We start from the raw sequence: 23,367 nt of genomic DNA, 5'->3' as shown, positions 1-23,367 counted from the left end.
CTCCAGCCTGGGTGACAAAGCCAGACCCTGTCTCAAAAAAAAAAAAAAGGGTTAAAGAAAGGATACGAACGAACGAACAAACGAAAGAAAGAAAGAGACACGGGATCTCACTATGTTGCCCAGGCTTGAGTGCAGTGCTTATTCACAGATGTGATCCCACTACTGATCAGCATGAACGTTCTGACCTGCTGCATTCCCCTCTGAGCTGGCTCACCCCCTCAGGCAGCCCAGTGGTCTCCTGTTCCCAGGAGGTTGCCATATTGATGCTGAACTTAGTGTGGACACCTGATCAGCATAGTGCACAAAAGCCCACAACTCCTGGACTCAAGTGATCTTTTTTTTTTTTTTTGAGACGGAGTCTCGCTCTGTCACCCGGGCTGGAGTGCAGTGGCCGGATCTCAGCTCACTGCTGCAAGCTCTGCCTCCCGGATTTACGCCATTCTCCTGCCTCAGCCTCCCGAGTAGCTGGGACTACAGGCGCCAGCCACCTCGCCCGGCTAGCTTTTTGTATTTTTTAGTAGAGACGGGGTTTCACCGTGTTAGCCAGGATGGTCTCGAACTCCTGACCTCGTGATCCGCCCATCTCGGCCTCCCAAAGTGCTGGGATTACAGGCTTGAGCCACCGCGCCCAGCCTTCAAGTGATCTTTTTGCCTCAGTCTACTTAGTAGCTGGGACTACACAGCCTTGCGCCATTGTGCCAGCTACTTTAGTAGCTTTTAAATGTCTGTTTCAAATCTATCTCTGGAGAAATTAGACCAGCTCTCTGAAGGCAGAAAAAATAGGATATTCTAACTCATGAGGTAAAATGCCCCTGAATCATTTGGGGAGGGGGGAAAAAGATGAGTAGTGAGCAGAGCCAAGATGGTCATTCATATAATTCATCCTTAGAAAAAATTAATTCTCCATACTCCCTTTAAGTATAACAAGTGATTAAGCAGTAGCTTAATTGCTCTCTTAAAAGTTTATATAATAAATAATCTAGAGGTTGGGTGTGGTGGCTCACGTCTGTAATTCCAGCACTTTGGGAGGCTGAGGTGGGTGGATCACCTGAGGTCAGGAGTTCGAGACCAGCCTGGTCAACATGGTGAAACCCCATCTCTACTAAAAATACCAAAATCAGCTGGGCGCGGTGGCATGCGCCTATAGTCCCAGTTACTCAGGAGGCTGAGAGAGGAGAATCAGTTGAACCCGGGAAATGTAGGTTGCAGTGAGCTGAGATTGTGTTGCTGCACTCCAGTCTGGGCAACAAGCAAGACTCCGTCTCAAAAAAAAAAAAAAAAAAAAAAAAAAAAAATTCATCTAGAACAGTGCTGTCCAACAGAACTTTCTGTGATGATGGAAATGTTCCACATCTGTGTAGTTCAGTACTGACTACTTGAAATGGGGCTGGCATGACTGAGGAAAGGTTTTTACTTTTATATATATGTAATTACAAATTTAAATAGCCACATGGCTAGTGGCTATCATATTAGATACCAGGTCTAAAAATTCTAGACCAGTAGGCTGGGGGTGGGGGCTCACATCTATAATTGCAGTACTTTGGGAGGCCAAGGTGGGAGGATCACTTGAGGTCAGGAGTTCAAGACCAGCCTGGCTAGCATGGTGAAACCCCGTCTCTACTAAAAACTACCAAAATTAGCTGGGTGTGGTGGTGGGCGCCTGTAATCCTAGCTACTCAGGAGGCTGAGTCAGGAGAAGCACTTGAACCCGGGAGGTAGAGACTGCAGTGAGCCAAGACCGTGCCATTGCACTCCAGCCTGGGCGACAGAGGACCAGTAAAGTAAGTATGATTTCACCCATGATCTCCAACTCATTTGCAGAAGGGGAAACCTTTGCTCAAGCTGTCTTGTAACTTAGTTAATACTTGAGTCTGAATTCTGTGCTAATAGTTCCTTTTTCTTGAACAGTCTGCGTGGATACAGAGCAGAGCTTCTGTCCTTCACTGTTAACTAAGAAGATGACCCATCTTTTGCTGTCATTTTCCATTTAAGTGGAAAAGGGAATTTTTCCTGAGTTCTTAATGACTTCTTTGGAAAAGATTTTTTAAGTTGGGAATCTATCTTAACAAAAGCAAAAAGCCCCATAGAGTAATCACAGAATACTCCATTTTCTCAAGAATGTCCTCCTGTGTCTTATCAATAAACTCTTAAGATGTGCAGCAAAACTAAAAAGCTAAAGAATTTGACATGCCCAGGATGAGGCTTTAGGGAATGCGAGGGTCTTTATAAATAGGTCATTTAGATAATAACAATGTAAATTTGCCTTCCACTCTCTCTCCAGGCACATCTGAAAGTCCAAGATCCTGAGATTGAAGGGTATGCTACCCATTGAAATCACTCTTTGTTTAACAGGAAGCAGGGAAATGTGAAGTGACTTGAGTAAAAGAAGAATGTAAATAAGTCGCTTTACAACTGAAGAGGTTATTGAGATTACTTCAGAAGTTTTAAAGTAATTTGAATAAATTATTTATGTTTTTCCTATAAGTAAAATCTGAAAACATTACTATTGTTATATAGTCCTAAGAATCAATAATATTTTTAAAGATACAGCTAGACTTTATAATATTTCCCTTTTCTTCAAGGAAGATAGATTATGTACCTGTGGTGTATTTGAAAGCAAACTTTGAAGGCCTGGGCTAGTGCCATTCCAAATAATTTACTTATATTTGGCAATGGATAAATTTTACAGATCAGATTTTTTTTTTTTTACTTTAGTAGCTTAATATATTTTCCTTGTTTAATGGTCTTTTCCTAATCACTGTTCTTTTAATTTCAAGCAAGGCTACTACTATGTTTATTCCTGGCACCCACAGGAAACAGGAAATATTAAAAGAACTCAAGATAACTAAAAAAATCTTTTACTGTGAACATAAGGTTTGAAATTGTCACATTTTCTTCTTTCAAATATTTTAAGGATACACTAAAATATACCATTTTTAAGCAAAAAAAATTCCTGAAGTGAAAATCTTACATCTGTTAGTCAAAAAGGTACTTGTTCTTGCCATGGATAAATCTACTCTAAAATATATTTGAATTTTATTTTATTTTATTTTTGAGACGGAGTTTCACTCTTGTTGCCCAGGCTGGAGTGCAATGGCACAATCTTGGCACACCACAACCTCCGCCTCCTGGGTTCAAGAGATTCTCCTGCCTTAGGCTCCTAAGTAGCTGGGATTACAGGTATGTACCACCAGGCCAGGCTAATTTTGTATATATATATTTTTTAGTAGAGATGGGGTTTCTCCATGTTGGTCAGGCTGATCTTTAACTCCCAACCTCAGGTGATCCGCCCGCCTTGGCCTCCCAAAGTGCTAGGATTACAGGTGTGAGCCACCGCACCCGTCAAAATTTTAAATCAAAGTTAAAATAACTTCTAGATACAAGGATTTGGATTTTATTAATGGTTTACTGTGTTCTTACGAGGTTACAAATGGCACTGAGTAGCTGAATTCCTACCATTAATTCAAAGATTTATCAGCTTATGTTTCAACAACATAATGATACCTTTAGGTCAATTTTAGAAATGTTTTTGGCATTTATACTCAACCTTATTTCCTTCCAGGTTTTGAACAAGAATTCTACATTGTAGGCACTAGCGTCATGCCTTACACTGAATTCCACACATCTTTGCAGAATGAATAAACTTGCTGCTGAAAAATGTACATGAAATTAAGATAGAGGCAAAATCCACTGTAAAATTAAGACAGAAGCAAAGCCTGATACAATGAGCTACTTTTGTAATACTGTAATTGTAAATAATATTTATAATATTTTGTAAATAAAAATAGAACTGTGTAACTACTATGCATTTTAGAATTGGTAGGGAAATTTTGTTTTCACTTTGCTGTCTTGTTTAGAGCCATGGCCAGAAGCTGATATTCCTCAGGTAACAAAGACAGCAGCCTGAAACTCTAAGAACAGAATGACCCATCAATTCTGAAGGAAGTTAAAATAGAATTTTTAAAAGATGAAAGAAAATCCATTAATACAAGGTTTTCATCCTAGCTTATGATTTTGGGCAAGTCACGGAATCTGATTAAATGGGGATAAAGGTAATTGGTCCGTATGCTGCAGAGCCTGTGTATGTGAAACAAGTGGGAAGTTGTATAGGATGGTGCTTTGTGAACTGTAAGTGATACAGAATAAGGTTGAACAGGCACTACACAGGTATACCATGCAGAGAAGCGAGTGCTTTGGAAGTATCTGAGAAATGGTGAGTCACTGGCTGGAGAAACAGGTTTATGGGGGAGGAATTATTTCACAAGTTGTGGCATGGTGGTGGAAGACTGAAGGCTTAAATGACAAAAAGAAACTTTTTTTGTAGGGCAAAAGGAGTTTGTGAAATTTCCTGAGTTGGCTAAAAGATATAATGTGGCAGGAGCTTTAGGAAAATGAAATGAGCAACTGGACCTAATTTCAATTTCAGCAGTCACAGACTTCCCATTCACTGAGGGCTTACTAGTTCCTCTTACTGTGTTAAGAAGTTTATAGATATTACCTCAATTAATCCGCAACAACCCTTACAGGTTCACATTACTACTGTGTTGTTACAAATGTGAGAGTGGAGGCTTACAGTTAAGGAACTTATTATCCAAAGCCAGGGAAATTAAGATGAAGAATATCCAAGACTATTATAAAATAAAATGGGGTACACAACGAAATCTAGATGTGAGACCAGGAATATTACCATGTGCATGCAAAGATTCAGGAGAAGCATTACAGAGATTTGCTGACTAAAGATTCAGGAGAAGCACTGCCAAGATTTGCTGACTAAATGGTAATGAGGGATCTCGCATACATAAGGCATTATGGTAGCCTTTGTTCTGAGCAAACACCATGCCAACGTGTCATCAGCTAAAAAAAATCTGTTCAGATAGTTCTACAGAATCTCATGATTTTTCCATTTTCAGTGAAACTGTTTTTAAAGTACTTTTAATTCCAGTTTAAAGTTATCAGTTTAACTTTAATACATGCTGATATTGGGCAAACAAGATTTTAGGAGAACATAATACAACTTCAGGCACTTGTCTGACTTAATTCTGCCATTTTCACAAATTTGGAAAATCTCCACCCTTACAGTGATGGAGTGGCAGGCAGGATGCCAAGGAGGCTTGTCATACCTTAGGTCCTTCCAGGTAGTCTGCCACTTGTTTTTCTTCTTGTTGATCAGTCAGACTGTGAAAGGCTGGTGTCGGGCAGTCCCAGCCATAGCCTGTAGAGGAGACTCGGCCTCACTTTCTCTATGTGTTATCCTCTTTTCCGTTGGGGGTTTTAAGGTGCCAGCCTTAAGTTCCAGGTCTAAGCAAACAGTAAAGCAAGATTGCTAATGGCTCTCAAAGCCCAGTGAGTTCCTTCTGAAGGAGGATGTATTCAATAAATGTTTGTGACATGACCAAAGTTAATCTAACTGATATTCTGAACCATTTTACTGTATTATAATTTTTTTTTTGCATTAACTTTTTGGTCAGGGACTTGAGGGATAAAGATGACAAGCTTTGGGCCAGGCGCGGTGGCTCACACCTGTAATCCCAGCACTTTGGGAGGCCGAGGCGGGTGGATCACCTGAGGGCAGGAGTTTGAGACCCAGCCTGGCCAACATCGTGAAACCCCATCTCTACTAAAAATATAAAAATTAGCCGGGCATGGTGGTGGGTGCCTGTAATAACAGCTACTCGGGAGGCTGAGGCAGGAGAATCGCTTGAACCCCGGAGGTGAAGGTTGCAGTGAGCTGAGATTGTGCCACTGCACTCCAGCCTGGGCAATAGAGTGAGATTGTCTCAAAAAAAAAAAAAAAAAAAAGATGACAAGCTTTGTTTTGGGTACACTGAGGATGCGCTGACGGCAGAAATTTCTTTTTTTTTTTCCCTTTAGAATTATTGTATTAAATCGGCCAGGCGTGGTGGCTCAAGCCTGTAATCCCAGCACTTTGGGAGGCCGAGACGGGCGGATCACGAGGTCAGGAGATCGAGACCATCCTGGTCTACACGGTGAAACCCCGTCTCTACTAAAAAATACAAAAAAACTAGCCAGGCGAGATGGCGGGCGCCTGTAGTCCCAGCTACTCGGGAGGCTGAGGCAGGAGAACGGGGTAAACCCGGGAGGCGGAGCTTGCAGTGAGCTGAGATCCGGCCACTGCACTCCAGCCTGGGCGACAGAGCGAGACTCCGCCTCAAAAAAAAAAAAAAAAAAAAAAAAAGAATTATTGTATTAAATCATAAATGTACAACAGCTTCTTAACTCTACACACGCAATTAAATTTTTTAAAGGAAAAACGTTATGTCTTATTACACCATGATCCTGGCTAATAGCTTTTCAAAACTTTGAGAAAAATCTTAAAAAAGGTTTCACATGTCACCTGAAACTTACAAATTTAACATTATCAAAGAAGGAATGCTTCTACACTCTTACAAAGACCACTAGAAAGAAACAACTAGGGATGAAATAGCTAGGGATGAAGCTCACACAGTGACAGCTAGTAAAATGATGAATAGATGAGACGAATTCTCGGTTAAGAGAACACCAAGAGACAGAGATCTTCCCCACTTAGCACTGAGATAGGTTAAAAAAAAAAAAAAAAGCTAAAAAAATGGGACAGATAACTGCTAAGAACAGACCCATGATAATAATGTAAGAGCACTAGATAGGCCAATTTAAGAGACACATATTAAATTCTAATCTAATCCATTATCCATTTAGTCTTAGAGTTCTGTCATTATTATTATTTCATATCCCGCTAAAGAATTTTCTGAGTTTTATCTCTGTCCCTCCTGCCCCTCTTCTTTTTTTGGAGATGGAGTCTCCCTCTGTTGCCTAGGCTAGAGTGCAGTGGTGCGATCTTGGTTCACTGCAAGCTCTGCCTCCCGAGTTCAAGCAATTCTCCTGCCTCAGCCTGCCGAGTAGCGGGTGGTATGCACCACTACGCCCAGCTAATTTTTTGCATTTTTAGTAGAGATGGGATTTCACCATGTTGGTCAGGCTGTCTCAAACTCCTGACCTCAGGTGATCCACCCACCTTGGCCTCCCAAAGTGCTGGGATTACAGTCGTAAGCCACTGTGCCCAGCCCAAAAACGATTTTCTTACCCTCCTCACAAGAAATTGATAATTGTTTTTTAAAAAATGTACTGAAAAAAGGACACATACACTAGGTGCTGACTCTGTTGACAATCTACCCCCAGTCTACTGGATCTCCGAATAAACATGAAATGTTTTTCATTCTCAAGAAAAAAAAAGTACTGATAAATTATAAAGAAGGATTTAGCTATTGACTCTGGCAAACCTTTAACATGTTCATGCAAAAAAGAATACATAAGTATGCTTGAATTGTATTTTTTTTTTTAATTGTACTACGGCAAACTGATTTGTCATGAAAAATTTCCTGCTTTTCCATGACTTTGAGGATAAGGTCCTTTAGTTATCTGATATTAAAAGGAGAGGCTGGTTACTGCAGTAGTGTATCATGATTTGCAGGGGGTTCGTACATGTTTGGTTTACCCACAGTAGGGAGCATGCTTACCAAAGTCAGGTGAAGCATTCCTCTAAGTCTCTGGATCCTTCTGCGCATCTCCACCTACATACTTTGTAGTCACAGTTCCTAATATCTCACCTTCTATTATCATTGCCTGCTTGAAAACCTGACGGGAAGGTTATTACAGGAAAAGGAAAAGGGGAATATCATTTGGGTTCCCTCACAACTGCTCTTCAAACACTAGTAGGGAATGTTAGAAAGAAAAAGAGTAAGAAACAAATGGAAGGAAAAGCTAAAATAGAGGTGAGGAAAATGGAGGGAAATATGTTCTAACTTCCCCATTCCTATTAATACTGCTTTCATGCCTGGATCAAAAAAGTGCTACCTCTTCATTCATGGAGAGTTTTTGCCTGCTTCCTCTCTTCAGTGCCTGGTCTAGTTTCTGAACGCCTAATTTCATTCTTTTGCTCAACCCAACCAGTCCTGGTCCAGGCTACGGGAGCCAAGAACTAGAAACTAGCATAGATCTAGTAAGTGACAAGACTGAGAAACTTCAAGTCCCCACTCCCAATGTTAGATCTGCCGAGAAGGCATACATGTGCCTAAGATCTGAGGTTCGCACACTGAATACATTTTTTTTTTTTTTGAGATAGAGTCTTGCTCTGTTACCCAGGCTGGGGTGCAGGGCATGATCTTGGCTTACTGCAACCTCTGCCTCCCCAGTTCAAGTGATTCTCGTTCCTCAGCCTCCCAAATAGCTGGGATTACAGGCACACACCACCAGGCCCGGCTAATTTTTGTATTTTTAGTAGAGATGGGGTTTCACAATGTTGTCCCAGGCTGGTCTCGGAGTCCTGACCTCAGGTGATCCACCCACCTTGGCCTCCCAAAGTCTTGGGATTACAGGCGTGAGCCACGGTGCCTGGCCACACTGAATATATATATATATATATATTTAAGACTCTCACTCTGTTACCCAGGCTGTAGTGCAGTGGCATGATCTTGGCTCACTGCAACCTCTGCCTCCACCTCCCGGGTTCAAGTGATTCTCCTGTCTCATCCTCCTGAGTAGCTGAGATTACAGGTGACCACCACCACGCCTGGCTAATTTTCATATTTTTAGTAGAGATGAGGTTTCACTATATGTTGGCCAGGCTGGTCTCGAACTTCTGCCCTCAGGTGATATACCTGCCTTTGCCTTCCAAAGTCCTGGGATTACAGGTATGAGCCACTGTGCCCAGCCACTGAATACATTTTTAAGAGAGATGTTTTCTTCAGTGTGGTTAGGGTGTGTGATACTGTTAGTCTGGTCTTCAGATATAGCACAGGGTAAAATACTGTCTTTCATGGCCTGGCTTGGGAATCTAACCATCAGGGTTACTATTAAAAATCCTTAATAACCAGTAGGGTACAGGAGCCAAAACAACCAGTGTGCTCCTTCTGTATCTTACAACCAAATATCATCAAATAGTTTGGCTACAATCAGCTCCTATGGAAACCTGTTACTCTAGTTTCAAACAAATGACTTGTAGTTGGCTCTGTGGAACCTTTTAGGGACTCCTAATCATAAAATGATTAGCTGAGCAGGGCAGCTTACACTTGATCTGCCCTGTTCTGATAAGAAAAAAAATTTTTTTCAAAATTTTCTCTTTCCCTCATAAAATAAACACCAGCCACTATTGCACTTTCAAACAACTACAACAGGATACTTCATTCTTCGGGGGAGGAGACCTCATTTTAACTGCTGATAATCTGAAATTTACTTCCAACCTCCTGGCAAGTACACAGCAAGGGCAACACTTTACTTGTGGCTTCCCCCCCATCCCATTTATATACTGTTAGACAGAAAAATAAACATGGAAAAAGCTAACAAATGTTAAATCCATTCAGTAGATGCATTTTAGGATGAAGCTGGCAAGTTTCACTTAAACTGTAACCAAAAGTGTCTCCAATATTTAGCAACAACTAAGCTGGATGAGAAGAAAATGAGTTACTGATATATTATGTATTTATTCATTCTCTACATGGATGAGGTACATAAAATATATAGTTGGGATTACTGTATGTATACAGGTTCTACTTTGGGCCTATGCTATCTTAAGATTCACAAAAATGACAAATAAACCAGGGCTAGTATTATATAAATGTAGACTTCAAATAATACAGTAACTGGGCTATGGAAGCATAAATAAACTGTAATACTGTACTTCACAATAAAACAAAAAAAAGAAGAAAATTCTACCATGTAATTAGTAGAGCTATTGTTACTTTAAAACCACTTTAATACATGATTCATCCTCATAAACGGTGATAGTGAGAATCAAATTATATTGCTGAAGTTACAGGCACCAGAAGTCAAGATTTTTGGATTGCCTGTTAATATGTAAATCTGTAGACTTTCAGATAAGGCAATTTTATTTTTTATTTGTTATTAAACATTCCAGTAGCATCAGAAATGAGTTGACCTCTGAAGCAACTATGAGAATACTCTTTGGGTCTATTTTCTTTATGAATAGTGACAGCTATTAACATAATTTAAATAAATTACAGTTTGGCTTTTGATTATTGCAATCCCTCACAAGGGGCAGGAGGAAAACTACATTTTGTTGCTGGTCTTGGGTTATTCTGATGATTTATTAGGGGAGGCAGTTGTGTTAGAGTGAGAACAGATGAGCACATGTTCATTTGTTATGATATACAGTATAAAATGTGACCAGAGCCTTTTCCTCTTTCAGATTTTATAACCTACTCTTGAATTTGTGGTTATATAAAACTGATGAATCAATTCATAAATCCAGGGAACCGATAATCCCTACAAAAACAACAGACCTGGTCATCTAAAATGTTACATTACTGGCAGTAACAAGATTAAAAGCTGGAAATGTTTGAGCTGAATGAAAAATTTTATTAAAACGCAGTTATCTAAATCATAAATTTTTAATAAAATTATTTAAAGAGAGATTTTCTTTAGGAAACCTTAAAGATAATATATATTTAATTATATCTGAGTTTTGGGGCAAAGTCTCCACCATGTTTTCATATGCTGTCTAATTATTACCTAAAAATGGCCCAATTTTTGCTATCAAAATATTCTTACTTCAAACACAAAATATCATTCAAACAATTCTGTAATTCTTCTCATTATCACAAACTTTAAAAATTGAATAACTTTATTTCAGATAAATTACTAGAAAAGCTTTGGTGACATGTTGAGAGAATAGAGAAGATCAATAACACATTGGGATGTTTAGAAGTCACCTGTAGGACCACAAGCATGGAGCAATAGAAAAGGTTCAACAAAGCTTTCTTCGAGACGAGTGATGGGAACATGAGACTCAACAGGATCTAGGTCATTTAGGTAAAGGGATAAAACACAATTTCAACCTGGGAAAGTGACTGAGGAGGAGCATCTCAGCAAATGGTGGTGTTTTTGGTATATTTACCTGTCCTCTAAAATTTTCTGAAGTTCTATGTCTCTGCAATTCCAGCTTTGATTCAATGAGGTCGGTAATAAGTTACAGCAAACCACAAGGTTTATTTTCTGAGATGCCGGATAACTTCAGATTCATGTTCGTATCATTGTTTATTAGACCTATTTTTTTTGCGGCTCTAAATACAAATGAGTTTTTTATTTCCCATGTATCTTAGCAGCTTTCTGGCAGTGCAGAATTTTGAAGGAAGATGGATTTTTCTATTTTATTAGCTAACATGTCTTTATTAGACTGCTTTCAAAGTACATAATATACGCTGTGGTTAAATTTCAATAGCCTCAATCTCTGGATTGAAGATCTGGAATTTGGATACATGAAATGCTCATTTTAAAAGCATTCCAATGGCCAAAATGCTGATGAAAACGTTTTGTGAACAATATATAAATTTTATATTACCAAAAGTGTGTTACTTTTAAAAATTAAAATAAGGAATATGATTTAACACCTTTCAAAGGGTAATCCTAATGCAAAATCCCTCTTTAAATACAACTAATTTAAAGTAGCACATTACTGTTTTGTTTCAAACAGGCAAATATAAATATGAAAGCATTTGTCTTATTTTCCACAGTAACCTCTTTATTTGATAAAATAGTCAAGTTTGGACATTTTGAAACAAGCTAGAATAAGTTTTAGCTTGATTTATATAAAAAATGCATTCAATGAAAGAAATTATGTCTAATAACAAAAAATTCCCAACAAATTAAAATTAAATATTAATAGAGCATTTTATAAAAACTGAGTCACTACTTGTTCAATGCCACTTTCCTTTTTTTTTCTGAGATGGAGTCTCGCTCTGTCACCCAAGCTGGAGTGCAGTGGCACAATCTTGGTTCACTGCAACCTCCACCACCAGGGCTCAAGCGATTCTCCTGCCTCAGCCTTCCAAGTAGTGGGGATTACAGGTGCGCACCACCATGCCTGGCTAATTTTTGTATTTTTAGTATAGACAGGGTTTCGCCATGTTGGCTGGGCTGGTCTCAAATTCCTGACCTTAGGTGATCCACCCGCCTCAGCCTCCCAAAGTGCTGGGATTACAGGCGTGAGCCAACACACCCGGCCCATTGCCACTTTCCCTTTTGATCATTCGCCTCAACCAGCCACAGCTGGTGCCACCACTAAGCTAATGCTAGGAATGTGAGCCTCCTATAAAACTGACTCTATACACGTTGGCAAAGACCAAACACTGGAAGTACACAGCAAACAGGGAATAAGGACAGGCAACTAAAAATCACCTCCACTACACACTTCACCCATCTTCCTTCCTCCCTTCCTCTCTCCCTCTCTCTCTTTCTCTGTTTCTTTAAGACAGAGTCTTGAGTTATAGCCCATGTTGGAGTACAGTGGTGCACGATCTCAGCTCACTGCAACCTCCATCTCCTGGGTTCAAGCAATTCTCGTGCCTCAGCCTGCTGAGTAGCTGGGATTAGAGACATTCACTGTGATGCCCAGCTAATTTTTGTACTTTTAGTAGAGGCAGGGTTTCTCCATGTTGGCCAGGCTGGTCTCGAACTCCTGGCCTTCAGTGAGCCGCCTGCCTTGGCCTCCCAAAGTGCTGGGATTACAGGCATGAGCCATTGTATGCAGTCAACTTCACCCACCTTTAAACTCCCCCGGAGCACACTACATTCACCCTCCTTCTTGTCTTCCAACAAGACAATTCACAGCTTTGTGTCTGTTCCTTTAATTAGGTCAACTCCAAGCTGAGATAAGCCTCAAGGAGGAGGCGTTTTAATGGGATAAGAAGAAAGAAGTCTAGAGAATTTAGGCTGTCAATTTCAGCTGACCCAACATTTGTATTCCCCCCTTTACTTCCACATCTGTCCTTTCTCCCTGTTTATTATGGAATTCCTGAATTCACCTGGTCAGGGATTTCATATTCTATCACTTGTAAAAGTCATGTTATTAATTCAAAGTGATTGAAATAGCTGAGTAGCCTGAAAAACTGTATTATATTTAAGAAGTTCTATTAAGTATTAAAAGTAAGAAAATCTCTATGAATCCCACCTGATGATCCAAATATATGGTGTTCCTTTGGAGATGATGTGAAAGAATTTCATTCTAGTAGGCACCAATTAAGAAAAAAGGGACAGAGAGAGAGGATGTGGAATTCAAGAAAAGGTCAATTTTGGAATAAGAAAAACAGGTAATTTACTACAACCTATTATATCACAGTGCACGACAACTTTCACGCACATGCTCCCCTGTAAATGGTACTGCTGACATATTAAATTATAAAATTATATTTTGTTTTGTAAGAAATTAAGTAGACATGCATATGAACAATGAACTATTAAGCAGAAAAATTCCTTAAAATAGCTCTAGCAAAAACTGACTGTTAGAACTTTTACATGTCAATTACTTCCTGTAATAAAGTACTACTTCTTTCAATAGGATGTTTCTTATATAACCAGAGCTATAAACCCTTTGAGAAATGGTTATGTGTTCATTGCTTTCATTAAAAATAAAAGATATTTTAAAATTAATTTTTAACATTTAAAAGGCAGTTATTATTAAAGCTATAATGAATTTTCAATTCATTGTTTTACTGGAAATTATAGGACTTCTCAATATTTGTTTTACCAGATGTGGAAGTCACAGTATTCAGTGAATAACAACATGAAGTTAATGCATACATGAAGTACTGTATGCATTTCCTTCCTCAAAACCAAAAGCCAGTGGGTGAGCGGGTGGGTAGAAGGCTAAGAAGAAATGCACCCTACCTGCATTTTCTTTCAGTCATGTATAAATAAGTTGGATTCTCAAAGGGTTAATAGGAGATTCTAATGTTGTCACTATAATGATGGTATGGGCTCATGCTCAACACTAATGACGCTGATCATATTGACTAATGAGTGGTTCAAAATAAGTGATGATGGCAGACGACACAGACAAATCTCTCCATAGCTGACCTTTGGGCTGTGGGCCTCAAGCTTTAGCTGCATGAGCTGTGCTAACGTATGCTCCCGGATACTACTCAGTTCGGCTTGCTGCCGTCTCAGCTTTATTAGCAGCAGCGTAAGCTCCTCTGGCTGAAGGAGTACAATTTAAGAATCCAAACAGTGGAAAACAGATTAATTGTTGTCTTAAGTGACAGATATTAAACCAAGATTTCTTGGCAAGTTTCCTCTTATGGTTGACATCAAACATAGTGCCTAGGCACTATGATGATAGGTCCTACATAAATGCATAGATATCTAGAGAAATAGAAGGAACAGTGTTACTTTAAAAGATACAGCAAAACAACAGTATATTAAGGCATTTTCTCAGAACTCATGAGAATATTTAAATGTTAAGTACAAAAAAGCACAATGTCAAAAAACCATTATAAAGGTTTGTACATAAGTGCTACTAAAAATTATTAAAAGATATTTTACTAAGATGTCTAAAAAAATTACACCTTTTTCCAGCAATAGTACAAATACCTGCATGTCCAACTTTCTAACAGAAGGTATGTAAAACAACTTAAAATAAATGTAGGCCGGGCACAGTGACTCACGCCTGTAATTCCAGCACTTTGGGAGGCCGAGGCAGGCGGATCACAAGGTCAGGAGTTTGAGACCAGCCTGGCCAACATGGTGAGGCCCTGTCTCTACTAAAGATACAAAAAATTAGCCAGGTGTGGTGGCGTGCGACTGTAATCCCAGCTACCCGGGAGGCAGGAGAATCGCTTGAACCCAGGAGGCGGAGGTTGCAGTGAGCCGAGATCGTGCCATTGCATTCCAGCCTGGGAAAAAGGGCGAGACTCCATTTCAAAAATTAATAAATAGTAAATAAATAAATAAATAAATAAATAAATAAAATAAAATAAAATAAAATTGATGTAAAACTTGGATATCTTCACATTATTAAACTTGGGATCTGGGTTCTATTAATTATTTCCCAGTTATATTCTGAAATGTCACTGTCAGTGCTTTCATATAGCATTTTTTAGGACCAAAAGATCAGTTTCATTTTTTAAGAAAAAGAGAAAGTTTCCATGGGCACATAAACCTTCCTTCACTCTGGGAAAAGAAGATAACCTTTTTTTTGGGTCCTGATTGGTGACTGTGATCCAAAGGAAAACAAATTTTCAATGGTGGATGAAATTCCTTAATGGGCCAATTTAATATACTTTTCTTAGAAATACAGTAAAGTATGGGCACTGGCAGTCTTACAGCCCATAAAATATTACTTGGTTTCTCAGAGCTTTGTTACGATTAACAACTGAAAGCAGGCTACAGGGAGACTCTCCTCACTTGAGTGCTGCAATGTAGTCTTAAAAATTCCAGGCTAAAAAGTTTTCCTGAGATTGGTTTGTTTTGCCTACACCACACATTGCACTAGCTCTCTTCTGTTCTGTTTGTTATTGCTCTTTATTTTCCTACAATTCTTTTCAAAAACAGAAATCATTTTTAACCATTATCTGAAATCGTATTAAAAATTATTGCCTTCAGACAGAAAAAGTGTTAGTAGAAGTAAACTATAGTTACTATTGTATTCTTTAGATACAACTAGGTATCCACAGGTGAGACAACAGTTTTTTACTGTATATTTAATGGTCAAAGGTTTGGTGTGTGAGATTTAAATAAACCATGTAAGAGAAAAAGAACAGTTGCTTTTGGTCTGATGCCAGTTCTATCTTGTGACCTCATGATGCTAGGAAGGTCCGTGTTTTATGATCATCATCTCCAACACTCGAGGTCTTGCCAGGGAGAAGGTAAGGTGGGGTAAGGGATATAGATATTCTAAGAACCACAAGAAATCAGAGTGATACCACAAGAAAAACTGAAACTCTGATTTATTATTTATGGAGCTAAAAAGATTAAGAGATTTTCAAAAGGATGAAAGATACCAATAACTTTATTTAGATTTTGAGGCCAAATAAAGAGGCACATTTGACCAAAGAAAGAAGGAGAGGTTGTAAATAAATTTTGTGCTAAATACCCACTAGAGGGAGCAAGGCAGAAGAGAAACATTTGTGGTATGCAATTTAGCATTTACTTTGTGATTAATGACTATTCTTCAGGTCAACAATCTAATGTTTTAAAATTCCAACATTTAAAAGTTCTTAGTTTTAATCAAATAATCTTTGGCAAACAAACTGCAGGAAGTTTAAAGCAAGGAAATATTTCCTTTTATCTAAACGTGTAAAAGATAAAATAAAACAATGTTTTTACAAAACACGTAAGATGAATTTGATTACTGCAGAAAGGGAATTTTAAATAATGAACAACGATATACACAGGTGCTAAAATCACATCTTTACAGAAACTTAGGCTATCTACTGACAATAAAGCCAGTGTCCCTGATAAAAGAACACCATTAAAATAAACTGAAGTGAGGAAAAGTCATCTTTTCTCTTTAACTAGAAGTATCCTGCTAATATAACTCCTTTCCAATTAACATAACACTGACAATGAAATGAGAATGGTAAGTACTTTCTTTGCTGGAATGTTTGTTACAGTCCTTCTTTTTCTGCTGATATGCAAATCAATTTCTTTTATTAACAGCTCTAAAGAAGTTAATCTAAAAATCCACATGAAAAACTTAATACACTGGCAGTTTGACTACAAATAGCTGCTTGCTGGATTTGTTCACTAATGAATTACTGCAACTTCTGTTTTAAGGATAAAGGAATTAACAAAGTAAAGAAACCCACTTAGCTTACACAATAAAGTTTCCCTTTTTTTTTTGAGTCAGAGTCTCGCTTTGTTGCCCAGGCTGGAGGGCAATGGCGGGATCTCGGCTCCCTGCAAACTCCGCCTCCTGGGTTCAAGTGATTCTCCTGCCTCAGCCTCCCGAGTAGCTGGGATTACAGGCACGCACCACCATGCCCGGCTAATTTTGAATTTTTAGTAGAGACGGGTTTCACCATGTTGGCCAGGCTGGTCTCGAATTCCTGATCTCAAGCGATCCACCCGCCTCGGCCTCCCACAGTACTGGGATTACAGGCATGAGCCACCACACCCGGCCGTAAAGTCTCAAAATACAATCTTTTATTTGGCCAGTCAGGCACTTAGGAAACGGTATCCACTAAAACACTGAAATGGCTACATGATTCCAAATTCTTCTGATGAGCATCTCTTGCACAAAAGCAGTAATGCTTTAATTCTTTGGGAGAACCTCTGAAAATTCAAACTTAAAAACTATGTTAGATATGTACCTTCCTGTGTAGCACATAAATAAAACATGGTATGGTAAATAAAGATATTACTCACCGTTTTCCCTTGGAGGCTCTGGGGACTAACAGACTGTAAAGTCAGGCCAGCTGGCACTGACCTTCTGTCAGGCACATAGACATGCTAGGAAAGTAAAGGTACAATGTAATTCTGCGGTAAAGTTTTTTTTTCTTGTCAATGTCAGCAAGGAGAAATCTTAAATTCATATTATGAAATACCATTTAAAATTGCTATTAGTGCTTATAAAAGATGATAGAGACTAAAATATCTTGTGTCATAAAATACTAATGTGGGGCTGGGTGCGATGGCTCACGCCTCTAATCCCAATGCTTTGAAAGGCCAGGGTGGACAGATCACTTGAGGTCAGGGGTTCGAGACCAGCCTAGCCAACATGGTGAAACCCCGTCCTTTCTCTACTAAAAATACAAAAAAATTAGCCAGGTGTGGTGGCGTGGGCCTGTAATCCCACCTACTCGGAAGGCTGACGTGGGAGAATTGCTTGAACCCGGGAGGTGGAGATTGCAGTGAGCTGAGATAGCGTCACTGCACTCCAGCCTGGGTGACACAGCAAGGCTCCACCTCAAAAAATGCTGATGTGGATGAGCAGAGTAATTCTTTTTTTTTAAGGCAGAATCTCACTCTGTTGCCCAGCCTAGAGTGCATAGCGAGATCTCAGCTCACTGCAACCTCCACCTCCCAGGTTCAAGAGATTCTCCTACTGCAGCCTCTCAAGTAGCTGGGATTACAGGCGCATGCCACCACACCTGACTAATTTTTGTATTTTTAGTAGAGACGGGGTTTGACCATGTTGGCCAGGCTGGTCTCGAACTCCTGGCCTCAATTAATCTGCCTACCTCGGCCTCCCAAAGTGCTAGGATTACAGGAGACAGCCACTGTGCCCGGCCTGAACAGAGTAATTCTAAAATCTGGTTTAGAGGTTCTCAAAAACTCTTTGGCCTCAGGATCCCTTTATATTTTTAAAAAGAAAATTTAGTGGCAAGAGTGGCATTGTTTTACAGTTTTGCAAAACTTTAATGTCTGGCTGGATTCTTGTATCTGTTTCTGTATTTAATCTGTTGTGATAATCTCTTTAAGTGGAAGTATGTGAAGAAAATTTACCCTCAATATATACAGTTGGAAAAAAGGAAGAAAACTTTAATAGTTTTTCTTGATAATTATAGATGTTCATCTCTGGCACTGCGCTATAGCTCAAAAAAGTGGTATTTTTTTAAAGGTTAGTAACAAAGTGATATCTGAAACCTTATCAAAGAACTTTTGATACTCTGTTACATTAATATCCACTGGTCTATTTGAACTTTAAATGAATCTTGTGATATTAAACACTGGTCATATTGGTTCAGTGAGTTATGCAATGTTCCAAATGTTGACATATGTCAGTATACAATATTAAAACATCACAACTGTTAATATCACCACCAATCTTTAAGCACCGGAAAGCTGTCAAGTTCAGAGTGGCAGATACATGATTTCCAAAATTCTATTTTTTGCTTGAAAACTCAAACGTTGTCATCAGTGACAAATACTGTCAGTTGTTTTCCTTGAAGCGACAGGATAGCATTCATTTTGAGAAAGTGTGTCTATCAAATACCACGTCTGAATATTGATAGTTGTCTTTTGTTCAAGTAAAAATGCATTTCACAATAAAAGAAGCTAATTCAGCTTGCAACTCCATCACGTGTTTTACTGGGAGACAACTGTTAGCACTTTGGTATGCCACAGAAGTGCTTTATGCATTTACCATTTCATCACAAGTAAACAGTAAAAGAATATGTAACAAAATGTTACGGTTCAATAAAATTATTTTCTATTGTTTCATGAATGAGATTTATAAGTGAACCTGATACTTCTATTTTTTTACTTCAAGTATGTGGCAGTGAAGGCTACAATGACCACTAGTATAGTCTGGAGCCACTGCCTTGATTTATGCTAAGGTGCCAGAAATGTTACTCACCATCACTTCTGTACTACTAGCGCAAGTAGGAATACAATGAATAATACCTTATTACGATTATAAAAATAGTTTTGACTCCCTGAAAGGGTCATGGGGACGGAAGCCCCACAGGGTTCCATGAACTATACTTTAAGAACCACTGATCTGGATCAAGGAAGAGGACAGGATAGTTTGAAAGAAAAATTTGGCAATTTTGGAGAAGTCTTTTTTTTTTTTTTTTGAGACAGAGTCTCGCTCTGTCGCCCAGGCTGCAGTGTAGTGGCCGGATCTCAGCTCACTGCAAGCTCCGCCTCCCGGGTTCACGCCATTCTCCTGCCTCAGCCTCCCGAGTAGCTGGGACTACAGACGCCCGCCACCTCGCCCGGCTAGTTTTTTGTATTTTTTAGTAGAGACGGGGTTTCACCGTGTTAGCCAGGATAGTCTCGATCTCCTGACCTCATGATCCACCCGTCTCGGCCTCCCAAAGTGCTGGGATTACAGGCTTGAGCCACCACGCCCGGCCTGGAGAAGTCTTTTAGGAGTAGCAGTAGTAGACGGTCGGGAATTGGGTAGAGAATATAGATTCATCTCATATTTGCTGTCAAAACAGATGATATATTCTGGCCAAGAACAAGAAAAATATGATTAAGAATGACAGCATGTAATTTAGAGCCAATTGTTACACCAAACACATTAATTTGTATTAGATCATATTTTTCTTATGTATTATTACTATTTTTATCAATCATGATTTAGTCTTTGGACAAAGTGAGGAAACACTGAACTTTGTTACAATGGAGTTCAAAGCGAGCCTTTTTTGTGAGGCAAATTAAAACTTTCTTCAAAGGAAAATTCCTGATTAATTTATTAATCTTTATAAATATTTATGGAAGTATCAAGCAAATGCTTTAGGTAATAATGCAGCTGAAGGATTCAGCCTGTCACAAGGGTAAGAAAAGAGCATTTTAAAATAGCATAAAGCAATAACTTATTACTATTTTTTGAGTCAGAGTCCTGCTCTGTCGCTCAGGCTGGGGTGCAGTGGCGCAATCACAGCTTACTACAGCCTCAACCTCCCAGGTTCAAGTGATCCTATGGCCTTGGCTCCCCAAAGTGTTGGGATTACAGGCGCGAGCCACTATGTCTGGCCAAAGAATTCTTTAGTATGAAAAAAAAAAAGTAGTTTAGGATAGACATTAGGGAACTGGCTGTGTACTAGCTGACTAATCAAAGCCACTGCTTTAGCATTATGAAAAGCTGATTGATACAAAGCACTTTGAATTCACTTCAAGTAATCTATACTAAGCAATGCTTAAACCAACTTAATATACAAAGTAAAACATGATCTCCATTTTTTAAATGTATATATACCATTAAGCTCTAATATTAAATTGAGTGTTTAAGGAGTTATCTCAATATGCTATTATTGTTGGTTAGAAGATAAAGTTAACACTTTTATCCTCATGAACAACAGGATGAGCTTGATACAAAATTTCAGGTATGCCAGAAGACAGCAGGTGTAGAGTTTGCAAGTGCATAAAAAGCCAATAACAATGAATGTGGTCTAGGCCAGGCACAGTGGCTAACGCCTGCAATCTCAGCACTTTGAGAGGCCGAGGCCAGTGGATCACTTGAGATCAGGAGTTCAAGATCAGCCTGAGCATCATGGTGAAACCATGACTCTACTAAAAATACAAAAATTAGTCAGGTGTGGTGGTGCATGTCTATAATCCCAGCTACTTGGGGGGCTGAGGCAGGAGAATCACTTGAGCCCGGGAGGCAGAGGCTGCGGTGAGCTGAGATTATGCCTCTGCATTTCAGCCTCGGCAACAGAGCAAAACTCCGTCTCAAAACAAAACAACAAAACCAAAAACAACCAATAAAACGCACGTGGTGTTAACCTACACGGAGAACTTATGAGATATGGTATCAAGCAGAGAATACAGAATGCATCTGCTCAAAAGAACTGCTCCTGTGTTCCTGAGAGATGAAGTGTTGCAATTAGGTATTTTTTATACATGAGATTTTAATGTTGTAAAATATTTTTATTTATTTTTTAAAACAAAATAGAGCTGCCTTGCTTACTTTCTCCTCATTCTTTTGTCTCTCACATTTAAGATAGTATACTAGAAAGAAAACACAGCATTTATAAGGTAGTGAGTTAACATAAAATGAGCAGCTATTTTACCTTAGGGTGATGGGCCCTGTGTCTGCGGTCTATTGTCACATCTCCTCTCTGAATTGGTGAAGACACTTCCGATCTGTAAGTTCGTTGAGGGGAGTATCCCTGATAAGCAGCTATTGACCCGTGGGATGGTGATGTGGGAATAGAGTGCATTGTCTGGTCAGAAATATTTACCATGGTTTTGGGACTACTCAAAGAACTGTGTCGAGGGAGGGTGCTCTGTTTGTTATAAAACTGACGCTGCTGCCATTCGTAGAGCTGCCACATTGTGTCATCTCTCATGGACCTCCGTTTCTCCTCCGCTCCCGGTCCTAACGTCTTGTCATGAGTGGAAGGGGCTACACTGCAGATACTTTCAGGCCTTGTCTTGCTGTTTCTTGGGAGTGTTCTATAACCTTCTGGGTAGCGGGCCATAATCTGGGCTCTGTGGCTTGGCATATTTCTTGGTAAGGTTTGGTAAGAAATTACTCTAAAATAAAAAAATAATTAAAATGTAAACATGAAGGAGAGCTATTTTCCAAATTCTAAATTAGAGTACATTTCTTTTGTTTCAGTAAGTAAAACATATACTAGAATTTTTTTTTTTTTTGGAGATGGAGTCTCGCTCTGTCACCCAGGCTGGAGTGCAATGGCGCGATCTTGGCTCACTGCAACCTCCGCCTCCCGGGCTCAAGCGATTCTCCTACCTCAGCCTCCCAAGTAACTGGGATTACAGGCGTCCACCACCATGCCCAGCTGATCTTGAATTCCTGACCTCAGGTAATTCACCTGCCTCGGCCTCCCAAAGTGCTGGGATTACAGGCATGAGCCATCGTGCCCAGCTTAGAATGTATTTTTTTTAAAGATTGAAATATTATACAAGATATACACTATTAACAGATTTTGATCTTTTTATGAAATTCAATTTAACAAACTTAACACAAGATAAACAGTACCTATATCAATTACACAAAATATTATTAGTTCCACACAATGTACAGTTTGATTTAAAGATGAAAGACTATTACACTTCGTTTGAGAAATCAGAGCACTAGGATTTCTATGTATGGATGAAATATGAAGTGAGTTACACCCATAGAGCATAAAGACAGGAAATAAATTACTGCAAGTATATGTTGACTATTCTGTTGGATGTTTTCTTTCAGGAAGTATGGTTATTTATGTCAGTACATTTGGTTTGAAGGAATAACTTCCTTTCATAGCTTTTCCTAAGCTGAAATATAAAAATGACTTGGAGTTGATGCTCAGAATTCTATTAAAGATAAAATACTTAAATATCACAATATTTCAGATATAAAACTGCAATCTCAGCAATTCTGTAATGTTTTCAGCACAGTAATTAATATTCCACTTCATAGATGGTGGAATATTTCTCAGGAGGCTTTTTAAAGCAATCTAAAAATGCTTCATGTACATTATGCATGCAAAGTATAGTTCTTTTAAAATGCTATTTTTGGGAATTGGATATGTAATTGCATACTAAGCACAGAATACTATCATTTCCAAAAATCAAAGAATACAATTTCAGTTTACTACTTTTAAAAAAACCACTTTGATAAAAACACTATTTTGAATTTATAAAACTATCACAGTGCCTTGGCCGGGCGCGGTGGTTCAAGCCTGTAATCCCAGCACTTTGGGAGGCCGAGGCGGGCGGATCACGAGGTCAGGAGATCGAGACCATCCTGTCTAACATGGTGAAACCCCCGTCTCTACTAAAAAATACAAAAAACTAGCCGGGCGAGGTGGCGGGCGCCTGTAGTCCCAGCTACTCGGGAGGCTGAGGCAGGAGAATGGCGTGAACCCGGGAGGTGGAGCTTGCAGTGAGCTGAGATTGCGCCACTGCACTCCAGCCCGGGCCACAGAGCCAGACTCCGTCTCAAAAAAAAAAAAAAAAAAAAAAACTATCACAGTGCCAACTTCATACTAGGTGAAATTCACGATATAAAAAAGATTTTTAAAAGTTAGTTAGGGGAGGAGTGAGCCAGAAAAAAAGAGTCAATTAAAAACTCTATGTAAAGTTAACACGTGTGTTTTCCTATTATCTTTTCTTTTTGTAGATAGTGTTTTGCTCTGTTGCCCAGGCTGAAGTGCACTGGCACAATCTCAGCTCACT

At 39.2% G+C, this 23,367-nt stretch overlaps 1 protein-coding gene across 4 annotated transcripts in view; it reads right to left on the bottom strand.

Annotated features, from left to right (window-relative positions):
* The window catches only part of PLEKHA5 (pleckstrin homology domain containing A5), a 254,613-nt gene that overhangs the window by 72,048 nt on the left and 159,198 nt on the right, over nt 1–23,367 (bottom strand). For 3 of the 4 annotated variants that reach the window (XM_030939458.1, XM_030939459.1, XM_030939460.1), the window contains exons 11-12: nt 21,255–21,720; nt 17,155–17,238 (exon numbers count right to left, since the gene is read on the bottom strand). In XM_030939458.1, coding sequence (XP_030795318.1) covers nt 17,155–17,238; nt 21,255–21,720 — 550 coding nt within the window. Of the gene's footprint in view, nt 1–12,961; nt 13,016–13,866; nt 13,987–17,154; nt 17,239–21,254; nt 21,721–23,367 lie in introns of all 4 variants that reach the window. The other variant, XM_030939462.1, reaches the window with a different exon arrangement.

Source organism: Rhinopithecus roxellana, chromosome 10 (assembly GCF_007565055.1).
Source record: "Rhinopithecus roxellana isolate Shanxi Qingling chromosome 10, ASM756505v1, whole genome shotgun sequence".
Lineage (NCBI taxonomy): Eukaryota > Metazoa > Chordata > Mammalia > Primates > Cercopithecidae > Rhinopithecus > Rhinopithecus roxellana.
The sequence above is the reverse complement of the archived record's forward strand: the minus strand, read 5'-3'. Positions and strand labels throughout refer to the sequence as shown.